This window comes from Chinchilla lanigera, unplaced genomic scaffold, assembly GCF_000276665.1.
Source record: "Chinchilla lanigera isolate Chin_1 unplaced genomic scaffold, ChiLan1.0 scaffold00018, whole genome shotgun sequence".
In the NCBI taxonomy this organism is placed as follows: Eukaryota; Metazoa; Chordata; class Mammalia; order Rodentia; family Chinchillidae; genus Chinchilla; species Chinchilla lanigera.
In genome coordinates this window covers 3,703,630-3,721,459 of record NW_004955419.1, presented here as the reverse complement: position 1 = coordinate 3,721,459, position 17,830 = coordinate 3,703,630, and the positions used below count along the sequence as shown (strand labels likewise).

The window sequence follows — 17,830 nt, the reverse complement described above, 5'->3', positions numbered from 1 at the left end:
AGCAGGTACTTTCCAGTAATTAGGAAACAGTACACCCAGTTTATTTGGAGATACAATTTTACCTGCATGGCCCTGGCAGTGACCCCAAGTCTTCCCTAATGGTGCATACCAATGTTTATTCCTTAAGTTAGTATTCCTAAATTGTCCAAGGGCCTCATTTCCAGGAATGTCATGCTTTAAATTTTATTCATGTTAATTCTCCATGTGGAGAAGCGAGCAAAATAAAAATTTTATATACCTTGCCAATGCTGCTACAAGGAACACTGCCAAACTAACAGCAAGATGGTCCCCAAGCTTCTCCTGACACTACTTCAGTTTGCCTAATAAAGAAAAGCTGGTAAGTTCAAAGAATGAGCTAATTAATCTGAGAATTAAAAGAATCCACATTTTGTCTATTAAAAAAATGACTAAACTCCTCTACTTTTCTTAATTAAAAAAACTCAAAGAAACCCACCCCACTTTCAATAATCACACTGATCAATCACCACCAGTCTCTTCCACATTATTCTCTTAAAAGAAAAACAAGGAAATGAACCCTCAGAGTCTCCATTCTAACACATGCACTTCCCTGCCATGTGACCTCGGCAAGAAACCTCTGGGAGCCTCAGTTTCCTCATCTGCAAGGCAAAGAAGACAGCAGCCACAGCACCACGTTGCAAAGATGAAATCAGTGAAATACCGCACAACATCTGCTGCTGCTGCAGCTGGGTAAACGCTGCTATCACCACGGTCAATATTACGTCCACCAGGAAGGCTGTAAGACAGAGCCATGGCGCAGGAGCTGGACACACTCATCTCCCAGCTACACCCTCAGGAAGGCCAGTCCCCAGAGACTCGCTCCCAGACACACTCAGCGCAGAGTGAAGACAAGTAGGACAGATGCAGAGTGGAGTCAATGTAAATGAAGAGCAGCCTTCAGGCACCTGGCTGGCCGCCAGCACAGGCCCTTTGGTAGGCGAAATTCAGACACCCCTGTCTTAAGGGTGATTTGTAGCTTCCAGCTCTTACTGTCAAACATCTCAGAAAAAGAAACAAAAGTTAATCACAAAGTTTTGTTTTTATTTCTCATAATAAACTCATAATTTAACTGAAGCATAAGACGTCGGATGAAATATTCATTTTCTAACAAAAGCTATGCTTATGGGAGGCCTCAATCCCACAGTGCATGTTAATGTTCTATGGGAGCATTTCATCTGGTGTTTGAGGTTTGGTATGTAGTTCATCCAAAATAAGAAACATGAATTAAAACAAAATCCATCAAACTTGGACAATCCTGGAGTTCTCTCCCAATACCCACCTCCCTACTCCTCAGAAGGAAAGAAAGGAAGAGCAAAGAAAAAAGACAAACCAACAGCAAAAATCGAAGCTGGATGAGGAGGCCAACACCCTACACAGTTACTATCACAGCAAACAATGGCTAAAACTACAAGAGTGACAGAGACAAAGCCCAGGGCAGTATAAACTGCATTTTACATTCTGTGCGAAGCTCGCCTCACCAGAACAGACTTGGACCGGAAAGAAACAGAAAATGAAAATCATGTTGTCTTTAGGTCATAGAATTGTGAAAAATTTTTAAAATTTCCTTTCACACTATAAAGCTGTCTCAGTAAATACTGTTTTTAACATTTAGGATAGAAAATCTACACACAAAGTAATCAAAAATACAAAAAAAAAAAAAATGGCCTTTAGGAATTTGGATATTTTTAGTCTTTTGAAGCACGATTTATTTAATAGCTTAATGAAATTACATCTGAGAGATGATAAAATCACTGCAGGTATATTGTACTGGGGCTTGCTTGAAAAGGGAGACAAAGGTTCAAATCCCAGCTTCGCTACTTTCAGGCTGAGTGATAATAGCTACAATGCAAAAAAAAAAAAAAAGCTAAAATGCTAAATCTCTCTAAGCTTCAGGTTCCTCATCAATAAAATAGCAATAACAGAATCCTTTGCATGGAATGTTAGCTGAAAATAATGTGACAGCACCCAGCGGACTCTGGCACAGAAACGCTGCATAAATATGCTTTAAATTTAAAATAACACCAAGCTTCAACAACAACCAAAAAAGGACCTATCACATAAACAATGCTTTGTGCTGTTCTAGAGCTAAACTGGGCCACACAAATAGAGCACAATCTAAACCACTTCTCCTCCAGGGAGACTGTGAACTGTTGGGCTCACAATAAACTGCACTAAGGTTGCTAACACTAATTCCAGACATTCTTCGACATAAACAAGTTAGAGAATCAGAAAATTAATTCACCATCACATATTCACCAAGTCACAGGAGTCTGGGGGGAAGGTGCAGATTCTACTCTTAGGGACAGGAGGGCTGGGAAAAAGGAGAGTTTGGCCAAGGCTGGAGCTGTGGAATCAGGACCTGCCTCACTAGCCACGACAGCCAGCAGGGAGTGGTTTAGGGCTAGACCTCAGGTCATGAGGGGACACTTCAGGCAGAAAAGCCACTACCAACAGGCAGCTGGCAGCAGAAGCTGTGCAAGTCTGGGGAGGGCAAAGGACTGTGGCTGCAGCAGCCCAGGGTACAAGTGGAGATAGAGCAGGAAAGAGACGGGCAAAGGGGTTCAAAGCCCAACTGGAAAAGCAGGCAGCCCAGGTGCTGGAGTTACTGGAACCACAGCCAAGAGCTACCGGAAAGCTGGCGCTGAGGAAGAAGCAGAGAACCGCTGCTAGGGACCCAGGACCCGGCCTGTGGGCTGAATGCTTGCAGGCACTCTCTGTAGTAACAGGGACCATCCCTCAACAACTGTGGCCAGGATGTGACCTTCCTCCCTATCCCAGCCTCCTTCAGGCCAATGCAGCCCTACACAGCTACTACTGCAGTGAACCTTGGCTAAGAGAATCTCCAAGAGTCACAGAGACAAAGCCCAGGACAGCAGAAACCTTACTTTACATTCTCTGTAAAGTGTTCCTTTCCACAAGGGACTTGGATTGGAAAGGTACAGAAAATGAAAGCCAGTTCTTTCTAACAAGCAAAATCTCATCCTATCATTGCCTGCCCCAAAACTTTAGCTAGGAAGCCCCAGGACAAAATCATAACAGTTCAGCCTGCAGCATCTGGACCCTGTCTGGCCTCGTTTTCCAGTTGTGTGCCTTGGCTCCACCCTTACACCATCCACCGGGCTTCATCCCTTCCAGGTTTGCTTCTGCTAGTGCCCCTGTCTGGAACTCTTGCCCCACACAGCACTGCTCCTGCTCACCCTCCTGCTGACCCCAGCAACTCCAAGGAGCAGGGATTCTGGTCTCAGCTTCAGTGTTACTTCCCATTTTTCCCTCATCAAACTGGCAAAAATACCCTTGCTGGTATGGTTGCACGAGAAAGGCCTCATGTTCTCTGTGTGGAGAGTAAGCTGGTGCCATCTTTTTGGAGGGCAACTTGGCAACAGCTCTCAAAAGGTAAAATGCACTGTATGGCTTGCCATCTGTCACTTGGTGAGGGCTGCCCAGCAGCTGTACTTCCTTCCTATGTCTGGGGAGCACATGCCTCCCCGCCCGAGTGGGAGGCTGAGCTCACCAACCAGGCGTGCTCACCCTTTCCAGGAAGGAGTTCTTGCACAGTGAGAGGGGCCAGAACTTGAACATAACCTAACTCAGAAATTTCACTACTAGGAATCTACCTCAGTGTATTTCTACAAGCAGAGAAAGATACATTTGTTGTAAAGCTTGGAAAATCAAAATACTCATCATGAGGAGAAGTCAGTAAAGCAGGCTACAGCTGATTGAAGCAATTATACATACCCATCAATCCACAAATAGTACCTACGTACACTGACACTAAAACCTCCTGAAAACACTCCTCCTAAGTGAGAAACCTAACATATAGTGTGACTTCATTATGTGACTTTAAGAGGGATGGGCATGTATGAAGAGAGCCAGGCGTGGTGGTGCACACCTGTAATCCCAGCACTAGGGAGGCTGGGGCAGAAGGATCGCTGTGAGCTGGGAGGCCAGCCTGGGCTACACAATGCATTCAAAGCCAGCCTATACTAAGAAAAAAGGAAAGAAACGAGGAGAAAGGAGAGGAGGGGAGGGGAGGGGAGGGGAGGGGAGAGCAAGAGCAGACTGTGTGAAGTGGTTCTAAAAAGAAGTGTTCACCTGGAACCCAGACTGGACATGGAGAGGCACGAGGTGACTGAGGGCCAGTGCAGGGCCAGGTGGGGCCACAGCAGGGAAATGAGCACTCACATCAGTGCCACCACTCACTCTGCACAGCTCTTCCTATATTTAGTGTTACGATCATAAGACAAACCACCACAACTCGAAAGCAAAAGAAATCCGATTTTCCTATTTTAAAAACGAAACTGCTGCTGGGCACAGCAGTGCACGCCTGCAACCCCAGTACTCAAGAGGCTGAGGCAGGAAGATCATTTTGAGCTCACGGCCAGCCTGGCCTACATAATGAGTTCAGGGTCAGCCTGAACTACACAGCCAGATCCTATCTCAAAAAACAAAAAATAAAAATAAAACATGAAATTGCTTTGTATCAATGTTAGATTTCCCGAAACTGATGACTTTATTGAGATGACAGAAGAGAACTTTTAAAGAGTTCAGATGTGGAAGGAATGGTGTCTGCTATTCTCAAATGGTTCCATTAAAAAAAAAAAAGGGGGGGGGCTGGGGATTTAGCTCAGCGGCAAAGCGCCTGCCTGGCAAGTGCAAGGTCATGAGTTCGGTTCCCGGTATCGGAGAAAAACCCAAAAAAAAAAAAAAAAAAAAGGGCTGGGGGTACAGCTCAGCAGCACAAGCAAGTGTGTACCTGGCAAGCCTTTGCAAGGTCCTGTCAGTACCAAAAAAATAACGTAACAATAATAATAATGTCATATACTATATGTGTAAGATAGAGCTAATGCAGTAAAATGCTAAGAACTGACAAATCCAAGTAAAGGGAATGTAACATTATTCCATTACTATTACTTTTCTGCAAGCCTGGAATTTTTCAAATAAAAAATAATAAAACTACTTAATAGGTTATTCTTTTACCACCACCTAAAGGTATTAAACGGGGAGAAATAAAAACAATGGAAATACATGGAAACTTTAACGTGAATAAAAACATTTGAATAAAGCAATTCAGAGCAATTACTAAATTACTTGAATATCATCATTTTAAAATAATTACAAAGATCCATCCATATGGTATCTAAGAGTAAATCACTCTCCCTGACAAACAGGTAACATCTGTTGTAGAACCCTTAGAAGAGGCTACATAACACAATGGGATAGCAAAGTCTCAAACTGGCAATTTCGAGCTTTTCAAGGAAGCAGTCTTCCTAGCTTCAGAGGCAAGACACCAAGGCAAAATGTAAGCAGTAAACAACAGCTGGGAAACATCAGCTACACGACTGTTCACATTTCTCAAACTATACAATTTGATTAGAATCTGAAAATCCCAATTCCTCTACATATAATTTTAACTTTTTTTTAAATCAGGCACAGCGGTGTACACCTGTAATCCCAGTTATATGAGAGGCTGAGGCAGGAAGATCTCAAGTTCAAGATCACCCTGAAAACTATGGCAAGACTGTCTCAAAAACACAAGCCAGGTGTGGTGGTGGTGCATGCTGGTAATCCCAGCACTCCACACACTGAGGCAGGAGGATCACCACAAGTTCAAGGCCAGCTTGGGGCTATACAGTAAATTCAAGGCCAGCCTGAACTATGTAGTGAAGCTCATCTCAAAAAACAAAAACAATAAAAAAATATACAAGCATGAAAAGCTGATGTGAAAAAAGATTTATTGTTGTCTGTAGGTCAGGCACTACAGCAGATGGTTTACAGAGTTTCTAATCATTACAACAACCTGATGTGTAGGTGTTGTTGACAATATTTCACAGGTGAGGAAATGAAGGTTCAGGAAGGGAACAAACAGCCACAATTCCTCAGAGAGTAAATGGTAAAGTGGGACCCCAGTCACTGTGGCTTAAAAAACCTCTCTGCAGGTACCAGGCATGGCCACAGGGGCAGCATCCACTCCACCTTTCCAACTTCACTCTGCCATCTGCCCCTTGCTTTCCTCCTGCCTACCCCGCCCAGGTCCCCTTAATCCTGCTGGAAATTTTTTAACTTTTAGTTTTCAGATCACTGTACATCCATACACAGATGTAAGAAGTAAGCGTTACCATATACCCTTAACCCAACTTCCCTGCAAAGGTGCATCTTACATAACTAGAGCACCTGTATTACTTTTCTTCTTCCTACTATTTATCACTTTCCAAAATACTACAAACACACTTTTATAGGCAGGAATCTTTATCTAGTTTTTGTCCACTGCTATATGCCAAATGTAATCCATAGTGGGAACCCATTAAATATTTGCTGAATGAATCAAAGAACTATAATGCCCTGCCTCCTTCAACAGGAAGACCAGCCCTCAAGAGACTAAACTGGTAAATAAGGATTCTGAAATACAAGGAAACACTGCACTCACCCATGGTGACGTAAGGCAACTTATCAGTTGATCCATGAGGATAGATGCTGTAGAGGTGAGGTCCGGTAACATCTATTCCCCCTAAAACTAGGGCCGCACCAATGTAACCTTGATACCTGGTGATCAGAATGTGCATAGGAGAAAAACGTGAGTCTACACAGCATCACTGTAATTTAAGCAAAAGCTGCACAAGAAGTCAAACAACAAAAGGCTTGACTGTTTCATTAAGGAGTTATTGTTTTGTTGGGAACCGAAAGGGGAAGGCAAATAACATTAAGAGAACATCTACAACGAGCCACCATAAATTGGTGAGACGCTCCACATACCTCATTTCAGTTCAGCCCAGAGAGGGCATTATCTTTGCCACTAGAGAAGAGAGAACCATGCCAGAGACACTAAGTAGTTGCTTGTGTCTCACAGCCAAGGCTGGCTCACACCAAAAAACATTAGCACCTTGCTATCATACCTTCAGAGTTAACAATCTGGAGCTGCTAAGCTCAGCCACTCAGCTGTCCTAAAACCAACCTGATCACAGCCTTGACAGCAAAGAAGCTTCTGTCTAAACACCTTTTCCTTTGAGCACCTTCACTAAATTCTAATCACAGACAGGAGCTTATACTGAACAAAGGTGGAACAGTTCCTCATTCAGGACATGAGTAACTCCATGACAATAAAACAACTGCTGACCCACTGGTTAGAGCTCTGCTTCTTTAGAAACGTTGACACAGGACATGTTTCATCCCACCTCAGGGTAAATGCACCATGTACTTGTTCCTTTTGGACTTTCTCCTTGCTTGGTTTACCACTTCTATATATTCCTTTTGTGTAGCTGGTCCTATTTTTTACTACTGGAATTGCTATGCTAGAGAAACACAGTGGATATAAAATTCTCCACTGTGAATCTTTAGCTCTTTAAGAAAATGAATCCAACTTGCCATGTGATATAATCATAAACACTGAAACCAATAAACACGAAAGACTAAAATCATAACTTCAGGCTGCGTGAAAACAGGTACACATCAAGGAACTCTCTCAGTAAACACAACAGTCAAGTCCAAGAGCTCCCTGGTTCCTTGATTACCAAACTGTTATTTCAGAAAGAATTTTTCACTTTTAAGTGAAAAAAAATCAAGAACAGGGAAGGATTTCAGAAGCAACCTAAAGAAGGATCAAAGGTTCAGACAGAGGAAGTACATAACTGTTCTAAAGCGACCTGAACTCAAGACTGGAGGCCAGGACCCTGGGATGAGAAGTTAGAACACCCAGGCCCACTGCCCCCAACCAATTCAGCACCCCTTCCACTGCCTACTAAGCAGAATGTTTAATAAAGTCAACAATCAGCCAGTTTCCTTCCACGCTAAAATAAACCTATTTGATGTTATATTCTTTAAAAGAATCTTAACATATTTTGGCTAAAATCGTGAAAAACAGATCTGAAGGGCCAGGGTTATATAGCTCAAAGGCAGAGCAACTGCCCAGGATATGCAAAGCCCTAGATTCAATCTCAAGAAACAAACTAACAAGCCTAAGAATATAATCAAACAAATTTACAAAAAAGATTGCAAAAGGTTGTTTACCACAGCATGGTTTATGATGGTAAAAAACTAGAAATAGAGATGGCTAAATAAATTAGAGAGCTATACAACACAATACTACATAATCATTAACAATCACGCTATTATCCTCACTCTGATCAATGGCAGTACAACCTAATGCACCTTTCTCACAGACAGTTCTGACTATGTGTACCAAAATGTTAAATGGAGCTAAGAGCACATGACTCTAACCCCTGCTACCGGGAAGGCTAACACAGCAGGATTACAAGTCTAAGTCAGTCTAGACAATCTAGCAAGATCCTGTCTCAAAATAAAATTAAATTTAAAAAGAGCTGAGGGCTGGGTGTGGTGATGCACCCCTATAATCCCAGCACTTGGGAGGCTGAGGCAGGAGGATCACCATGAGTTTGAGGGCAGCCTCGGATACATAGTGAGTTCAGGTCCAGGCTGAACTGCATAGTGAAATCCTGTCTCAAAAAAACTATCAATCAATCAATTAAAATTAAATTAAAATAAAAAGGAGCTGAGGATGTAGTTTAATGGCAAGCTCAATCCCCAGTACCAAAAGTTAAATGTGCTTGTCTGAATTTTTTCTGGACCCAAGAATATACCGTAGAATATAACCTAGTGAGTTAATTAGACAAGCACCCAAAGGTTCTATGACCCAAAGAATTTAGAGAATATCTCATAATACCTTAATGTTCAAAAGGTGGTTACACTATAACACATCTACAAAATGTAATGTGACAGCACCAATTGTTGTAAGAGTGATCAATGGTTCTTAAAAGTTTACGGGTCACAGACCCCTTTGAAATACTGATTAAAACTCTGGGGGGAAAAAAAAAAACAACTCTGGAATCCTCCCCCATAATAAGTTTTTCCTATTCTAGGAGACTCTAGGCCTCTAGAACTCCACTGGCTCAAGGAGGAACTCCCGATTCTGATTACATCTACTAACAGGAACAATATGCACACTACCATTATGTGAGCAGCTTAAATTAGAAGCACACAGTGGTATGCCGTTCTTGTTAATGCACAAATATGAGACCAGAGGTATAGTATACAAGGTATGGAGAAGTATGTCTTAATATGTCCAGGTCTATACTAGTCACTCTCATAGCCTTACCTCTTTATTTCTTTCCCCCTCAAAAGTCAAGAGACAAAGGGCTGGGGATTTAGCTCAGCAGCAAAGCGCCTGCCTGGCAAGCGCAAGGTCGTGAGTTCGGTTCCCAGTACCGGAGAAAAACAAAAAACAAAAACAAAAAAAAAAAAAGTCAAGAGACAAAAATTACCAGATGCCCTTAGAAACTGGCTCAGAATGGTGAGGTGAACTGCCAAGTCACATGGCTGGCAATGCTGTCGACAGGACTTAAGCTAAGTGCTGAAGTCAAATCCTAGGCCTTTCTCCTCTACACCACTCTGATTCATTTTATGTAACTCACCAAAAATATCTCAGGACATAAAGGACTACATCATCCTAGTTAAATTTGTAAATGTTCCTCTCAAAACTGACAAAAGCCAGGCATGGTGGCACACACCTGTAATCTGAGCACTTAGAAGGCTAAGGCAAAAGGATTGCTGCAAGTTCAAGGCCAGCCTGGGATACAAAGTGAGTTCAAGGCCAGCCTGAACTGCACAGCAAGACCCTGTCTCCAAAAAAAAAAAAGTATATTCAACTAAAAATGATTAAATGCTGAATGTAAGAGACTTTAGAGTTCCTAAAACATTCAAAGTGATTACTTCATATATTTTGCTAAATTATTTTGTAAAATGCTTTAAACAACATTGCACAGAATCTTACTCTTATTTGTGGCAATTTACAGGTTTAAAAATTGCTTTATCCCAGTACTTGGGAGGCTGAGGCAGGAAGATCCCCATGAGACTGAGAATAGCCTGGGCCTACATAGTAAGCTCAAGGCCAGCCAGAACTGCATAGCAAGACCCTGTTTCAAAAAACAAACAAAAAAAAGCTTTATATGTAATGTACTATATAAGGCACAAGAGGGAGCTTTGTGTTTAAAGTTAAAATTCAAAAATGTCTTCAGAAATCTTAATAGGCTGGAAGAATTTATTTGGTTGGCAAGAATTCTCCTGGAATAGGATGACAGCTGTATATACAAAGGGCTTAGCATAGCCAAGCCAGAGCAGGACTCAAGTAGACTCGGTAGGCTTCCTATCCAGATGACTCTAGGCCTTGGTTTTCTCATCTGTAAAATGAAAACTATGTACAGTACTATCAGCTGCATACATACTACTGAGAAGTAGGCCTGTGCTAGAGATGTAGATGATGACCTGCAAATTCTTACGAAGGCAAAGACCGTGTAAGAAACAGCAAACTAAGGCAGGCAGAGACTGTAACAACCGAGCATATTCCCACTGATAGTGCCATCGACCACTGTTTCAGGTTATCGCCATGTGTGATCCCATCCTCTTTTTGAACTTTTTCAAAGGAAGCCAAAAATCCAGAATTTCAAATTCCAATTTCCCAATTTATAATTTTTGGCTACTTTTTTTAAAAATGTCACATGACTTAAAGAACTCCTCTAAGGCCAGTGGCCTATGAGCTACCAGCTCATACTCTTTGCTTTCTATTTCTGCTTCCCTTTAAGTCTCACAACAACCCCTGGGGCAGATATCATGATGTCCATTTCACACATATGGAAAAAAGTAGAGAATATGCTAAGGGTGAAGCAAATTCCAAAAAGAAAAGCCAGTTTTCAAACCCAAGAATAAATGCCCAGGCTGTATCCACTATAATACACTGCCTCTCTTATGTAGCGTGAGTGAGAAAGCAGACTTAAGTTTCCAAAACTGTCAAGACATACACAAAGTAATGATGATATTCAAGGAGAAAAAGACAAAACTACTCATATTAGGTCACAGAGGGTAGGGCGAGGTCAGGCCAGCCAAGTCACTACATCTCCACAGTAAAGCCTTCATTTATTCATTTAGAAATAGGAGGTGGTAACAAACAGCCCCTCTCTGAGAGATAATACGTAAAGTATTTTAAAGGAAGGTGTGAAACTGAGAAAGAGATAAAGGCTGGTTAATTATCAATATCATTATACCCACTCACAAACAACTACAAGTATGACTTTTTACTGCATTATTTTGCTCCTAAAAGAGAGAGGAAAAGAGTCACTAGTGTTTGTGTGTTGGGGGTGGGAGGGTAAGATTTGTAGGACAAACTCAAAGGTTCCTCCAGCTCTTAATTCCTTGCCATGAGCAAAAAGTTTCTCTTATCCAATTGTTATGGTTTAGACCTTAAATGGCCCCCAATGCTTCAAGTGTTTGGAAGGTGATTAGATTATGTGGGCTCATAGCTAACTTGCTGTTAGCAGAGGGGTCACTGTGGACATGACCCGGAAGGGCTTATCTCTCTTTCCAGCTCCACCCTTGATTCTCTGCTTCCTGACCACCATGAGAAGAGCATCCACTCCTCTGTCCCTGTGCCATGCCACCCTGCCTTAGAGCCAGCTGACTACGGACTGAAGTGAGCCAAAAATCAACCTCTTCTTTTAGATGTGGGTATTTTGTCACAGCAACAAGTGACTAAAACAACAGCATCCCTCTGCTGCAGGGAATTAATTTTTCACATGTGATTTAATCTGGGGCAGAAAAAAAATCAGACTCTATAAATTCAAATGCATTATCAAATGCCTTATGAAATTAAAATAGGTTTTTGTACTCTAGAGACAGGAGGATCACGAGTTCAGGGCCAACCTAAGCTACATAGTGAGTTCACGGTCAGCCTGAACTACATAGTAAGAACATGTCTCAAAAAAAAAAAAAAAGGCTTTTTAATAACCACTGGTATCTGGAATAAAACGTACTTCTGAATGCTTTTTCCCTAGCTTCCAAGCTTCCCTTGACCGAGAATCTAAGATAGAAGAAAAAGATGCTACAGAAAACACTGTCCTGGAACTGTACCTGAAAAGCATCTGCTTCAGCATCCGATTGGCCGTCACAACTCTGGGAAGGCGCCCAGTGGTGAGGGAGTGGAGCTCCAAGTTGGAAGAAATGAGCTGCGTTGTCATGTCTGTGTCTGCAGCTGTCCCAGCACCGCAACAGCTGAAAAATACAATGAGGAACTTAGGTGACATCCAATTACCTAGAGGCTCAATTAGAAGTGAAGCTTCTTGGACAATTTCCAAAGTGCGTTTTAAATACATGTGCAATAAAATTGCTCTGTCTAGCAACCGTAAACATGAAATAGAGAATATACATCTAATTACACACAAATACAGTCTCTACGACCCAATGGAATATTTCAAATCATTGATTTCTATTCCTCTAACACAGCGCACATTTTAGTAATACTACAAATATATCCAAGTTGTATAAAAAAGCAAGGTGTGTTAAAGTCTTGCAATTTATCATCTACCAAGTATTCACTACCAGGTACCAGTCACTATACCAAGGACATGCAATAAAGAAAATATGACAATCTGCATCCTTAATTTCAAAACTGAGCAGGAGATACACAAGTAGACAAAAAAAAATTTTTTTGGTGGTACCAGGAATTGAACTCAGAACCTTGAACTCAGGACCCTGCGCTTCGCAGGCAGGTGCTTGTGCCACTGAGCTATACCCCCGGCCCAACAAAAATTATTAATACACCATATAATACAATATAGTAGCACAGGTACAAAATGCTATGGGAAACTAGAGAGTGCAATTTATTCTGATACTTAAGAAAAGGTTTCAGCTGGGCATGGTGGTGCATGCCTGTACTACCAGCATTTGGAAGGCTGAGGCAGGACGACTGCCATGAGTTCCAGGCCACCCTGGGCTATATACTGAGTTCAAGGCCAGCCTGCACTGCATTGTGAGACCTTGTCTCAAAAAATCAAAAAGAAAAAAAAAAACGGTTTCATATGAGCTGGTTATGAAAAAATAAAAACACGCTAAGAAAAACAAAGGGCATTTCTAAGCCTAAAGCCTGGCATAAGCAGAAATGGCCTGGTGATAACACAAACAGGGACACTGAGGCATAAAAGCCATGGGGACAGTACAGGTGTCACTCAAGAATGGGGTAATGGCATCTGGAAAAGCCTAAAAGGCAAACTTTTTGAGAGATTATACAAGGCCTTAAATATCATGCTACAGATTTTCAATTTTTATCCTGTGTGAAATGTGGAAAGTCTCTCAAAAACTTCTTAATAAAAAGAAGAATTAGCAGATCTGTGTTTTACGAAGTCCACCATAGCAGAAGAATGAACAATAAGATGGAGCAAAGACCAGAGGCAGAAGCCAATTAAATGACAACTGCAGTAGTACAACTAAGAAAACAGAACCCAAACAAAGGTCTTAGCAGAGGGAAGAATAGCAAGGAATAGATTCAAGAGGCACACAGAAGGCAGAACTGGCTGCCAACTGAACTGGAGACTGAAGCAAAGAGAACTTGAAGACAACTGCTTAGGTAACAGGTGTAAATGCCATTTAAGGGAAACAGAAAACAATGGCTGAACAACAAGGTTTAGTGAGGACAGATGTTCGATTTTAGCTCCAACAGGTTTGAAAACTTAAGAACTACCCAAACTAATCAATACTTACTAAATATTAGGCGCTATGAAGTGAATTTTTGAACAGTTCTTGTCAGCAACAACCATCCCTTCAGTTGCTCGTGTATCTGCTCCAAGAACTATGCCATCCTATTACCAGAAAAAACATAAAAAAGTTTTAAACAAGTTTACATACATAAACCACAGTCCTCTATGCTACTTAGGGAAAACAATCCTGCCAATACCTTGCTGCTCCCACGATCTGATACCCTAAGCCAAAAATATCCCAAACTCTTAGAATCAAGGAAAGGTTTCCTAATAAATATTACTGACGGTATCCTTGTGGTATGGTGATCGGACATCATTTCTATTTTCAAATAAGGTTGAGATTCAGTGAATTCTTCACAAATCACAGCTAATCTTAAAAAAATCAGATTAAGACTCAGAAATCTTACAATATCACCTGTCAATTTGTATTTTTAAAAATGTGTCATACTAAGTGTGATGGCACATACCTGTAGTCCCAGTACTTGGGAGGCTGAGGCAGAAGAATTGCCACGAGTTCCAGGCTAACTTGGACTTCATAGTGAGTTCAAGGTCAGCTTCAACTACCTGGTGAGACCCCCGTCTCAAAAAAAAAAGGGGGGGAGGGTCCCACTTCATGTGCAACAGCATTAATCATCTCTTTTGACTCTTAGGACAGGGGTTACATCCATTTGATGGATGGAGAAGGTACAGCTACGAGAAGAAAAGTGAGCTGCCCCAAGTTGGAAGCAATATAAAAGCATTCAATGGTTAGACGTGTCGGATCCCAATTCTGTGCTGTCCCATTACATCACCCAGTTTCCTAAAGTAACTTAAGAAAAAGCAAATCGCCCTCCTGTCAAAAACCGCAAAGTCATCGAAGAACATAAACTGTTAAGCGCACAAAACCTTCGGACAAAAGCTGTCTCTCCTAAAAGACCTTTCTTCCTGATGTGCTCCTAACACCTGCTCTTCCCGACCCAGCTGAGAGATACAGGAGTCCGGGTGCTGGTATCAAGTACCACGGCTGCTGTCCGCCTGTCCTGCTTACCTTATAGACCAACCCCGCAATGGTAGTGCCAGTTTTCCGGGCTTTAGGAAGCTTGAACCCCTTCTTTGCAAAATCGGCTTCCAAGACGGCATTCCTGAGAGCAAATGTGAAAATGCTGAGTTGAAGGTAAGACCCCCGCTGCGCCGCACCGACACGCAGCGCGCCGAACAGGGAACTCGGGAAAGTTCTTCGCTTTCACCTCCATCTGTTCACTGAACCCTCCTACCTCCAGCACTTTCGCCCCGACTTTCAACGTAGACAGTCCCAGAGGGGGGCTGCGACTAGTCTAAAGGGTCCGAGACAAGCTCCCAGAGCAATGGGAAAGCGAGAGGACAGACTCGGCCTCAGGACAAACCCACGCTCAGGCCCTAATTCCCCTGAGTCACACGGGTCGCGGGCTCCGCCATCCACCCTTCGCTCTCACTTCCCAGCCAAGTCGTGACCCAGCTCCGACCCCGCCACCGCACTCCCACCCCCACTCCCGCCCCGAACATAGCCGCACCTGCGGCAGTTATCAAACGAGAAACCTCCAACCGGGTGCTCATAGACCGACACAGCCGCCATCTTCCCAACAAAGTATTTCCGGGCCGGGGGTGAAGCCAACAAAAAGAGCCGGGCACTTCCGGCGCCCCGGGGGAATCTGGTCTGAAGGGGGCGGGGCAAACTTCGCGAGGGAGCGACTTATCATAGAGCTTGCGCTTCCTAGAGAGGCCGAGATGTGCTTGGCACACACCGCCTCAAGTGTTGCGGAGGAAAAACTGACGGCGGGAGCCCGTAAAGAATTTATCTAAGGCTACTGCGCCAGCCTCCACGTGAGCTTCCTAGATCAGAAGCATTGTTAATGTTAAAGTGGCACCGCGTTGCTTCTGAGACATTAACACCCAAGACCTTCTTGGATGGAGCAATTTTCTTCAGCTCTCTAAATCTGTTTTCTCCGCTGTGAAATGTAAAGAACACATTCCTCGAAGGGCCAATAAAGAGCATGGTGGCACATGCCTGTAAGCCCAGCACTTGGGAGGCTGAAGCAAGAGGTTTGCTGTGAGTCCAAGGCCAGCCTGGGCTACATAGTGAGTTCAAGGCCAGCCTGCACTACAAAGCAAGACCATGTCCAAAACAAGAAAACTAATAAGAGTACGAAAAGATGCTGACATTAGCCATTAGAGAAATGCAAATCAAAATCACAGTAAGGTACAGCTTTGCACTCCTGGGATGGCTTTCATTAGAAAGACGGGGAAGTAGAAGATTTGGAGAGAATGTGGGGCCTCTTTGGGGGCCAGTGGGAATGTAAAATGGGCCTACAGCTCCAGAAAATGGTCTGGCAATTACCCTGAAAGTATTACCCTCTTAAAGATTTACCCAAGAGACTTGAGAATGTATGCTCACAAAAACTTCTACATGAATGTGCGTACCAACTTTATTTGTAACGGTCAGACAGTGCAAATGACCCACAGGGCCATTGATGGATAAATGCTTGGACAGATGAGCAAAATGTATTCAGTGGAATATTATTCAGCCATAAAAAGAAACAAAGCACAGATACAGACCATGACAGGTACGAACCTTGAAAACATTGTGCTAAAGAAGCCAGGCACATGGTGTAATTTATGGGACATAAGTGGAGTGATACCACTTGTCATGACAGTGTCTTTAACAGACAAATCCATAGAAGCATAAAGTAAATCAGTAGTTGTTGGAAGCCAGTGAAGTAATTATTTAATGGCTATAGACTTTGGGTAGGGCGATAAAAATGTTCTAGAATTAGATTGTGGTAATAGTTGTACAATGTTTTGAATATGTTAAAAACCACTGAATTCAGCATTAAAATGGTGAATTTTGTGTTAGGAAAATTTTCTCTCAACTTAAAAATAGCTCTACGTGTACTAAACATTGTCTTCAGATGGTATCAATCTTGACACAATGCAGCTCCTCATAAACTGCTATTATTAGCAGTACATTCAGTTCAGCCTGTCAACAACTCTAGGAGGTAGCTCTGTATCAATTCATTTTACTCATGAAGCTGAAGGCTTACGGAGGTGACATAACTTGCTCAGATTTACATAGCAAATGACAGCCTTAATGTCTGTGGAATGAATTCAGTTACCCACTCAACAGAGATCTATAGAGCACCAACAGTATGCCGGGATGGTTCCGGGTGCAAATGAGTGAACAGATGTACCCTAAATGCTTAGAACCACTGTCTGTCACAACTCTGAGGCCACAGATAATTACCAAAGGTTGAATTTCCTTTCATTACATGCCTGCATCGCTCATGGGAAAGAAGGGTCTTTTTGAAGTCTTAGTCCTTGGAAACAGGATCTTTACAGAGGTAATCAAATAAAAGGAGGTGCTGGGGTGGATCCTTACCCAGTAGGCCTTGAGTCCTCAAGAAAAGGGAAAATGCGTAGCCAGTCGTGAACACAGGGCAAAGGCCACGTGAAGATGGAGTCAGAGAGGGGGTGGTGCTTGTGCAAGCTCAGAAACGCCAAAGATTGTCATTGGACCCCCAGACACAAGGCCAGGGGCTTCAGCCAGATTCTCCCTTATGGCTCAGAAAAAAGTCATTCTGCTGACACCTTAATCTTGACTTCTAACCTCCTGAACCAAACTCCTACACCTCGTGAGCTCACAGTCCAGAGGAGGTTTAGGTTTTTTGGGTTTTGTTTTTTGGTTTTTTTTGGTACCAGGAATCAAACTCAGGACCTTCCACTTGCCAGGCAGATGTTTATGCCACTGAGCTATATCCCCAAGAGGAGGAAAGTACCAGTATCCCCAAGTCCATGCAGAGGGCACTAAGGTTTATCCACTGGACATTCTTCTTATCTGAGTTTCCTTGGTGTATTTTTGTGCCCAGGCAAAGCTGAGGAGGTAGCGTTGTCTCCTCTTAACTGCGTCTGGGGGTGACCCAGCAGAGGCAGCCAGAGCCCAGCAGAGGGCGACCGAGAGCCTTCAGGCTGCCAGGGCTTGGCCCACGTGGCTGAGCCCTGGGCAGGGGAAAGGGCAGGGGCAGGCTGCAGCCTCTGTACCTCCAAACCAGCAGTGCAGGACAGTCCTACATCCTGGCACTCAGCCTCCTGCTAAGCTTCCTTGCCCAACTTGTCTGCAACCCCCTGGGACTGCAGCTCAGCCCAGAATGCCCTCCCCACGGCCTGGACAAGGTTCCATATATTCCCTGGCTCAGTTTAGGGTTCACAGAGCTCAGTTGAACAGCAAAGCCACCACTCCTCTGTGGATGTGGCTGTGTGACCTCAGGAGA

At 43.1% G+C, this 17,830-nt stretch overlaps 1 protein-coding gene across 1 annotated transcript in view; it reads right to left on the bottom strand.

Moving 5' to 3' along the window:
- Nucleotides 1–15,187, bottom strand: part of Psmb7 (proteasome subunit beta 7) — a 55,331-nt gene extending 40,144 nt beyond the window's left edge. Inside the window, exons 1-5 of the mRNA XM_005382496.1 lie at nucleotides 15,080–15,187; nucleotides 14,578–14,671; nucleotides 13,555–13,652; nucleotides 11,929–12,069; nucleotides 6,443–6,558 (exon numbers count right to left, since the gene is read on the bottom strand). Coding sequence (XP_005382553.1) covers nucleotides 6,443–6,558; nucleotides 11,929–12,069; nucleotides 13,555–13,652; nucleotides 14,578–14,671; nucleotides 15,080–15,141 — 511 coding nt within the window. The 5' untranslated portion in view covers nucleotides 15,142–15,187. The remainder of the gene's footprint in view (nucleotides 1–6,442; nucleotides 6,559–11,928; nucleotides 12,070–13,554; nucleotides 13,653–14,577; nucleotides 14,672–15,079) is intronic.
- Between the last annotated feature and the right edge of the window lie 2,643 nt (nucleotides 15,188–17,830).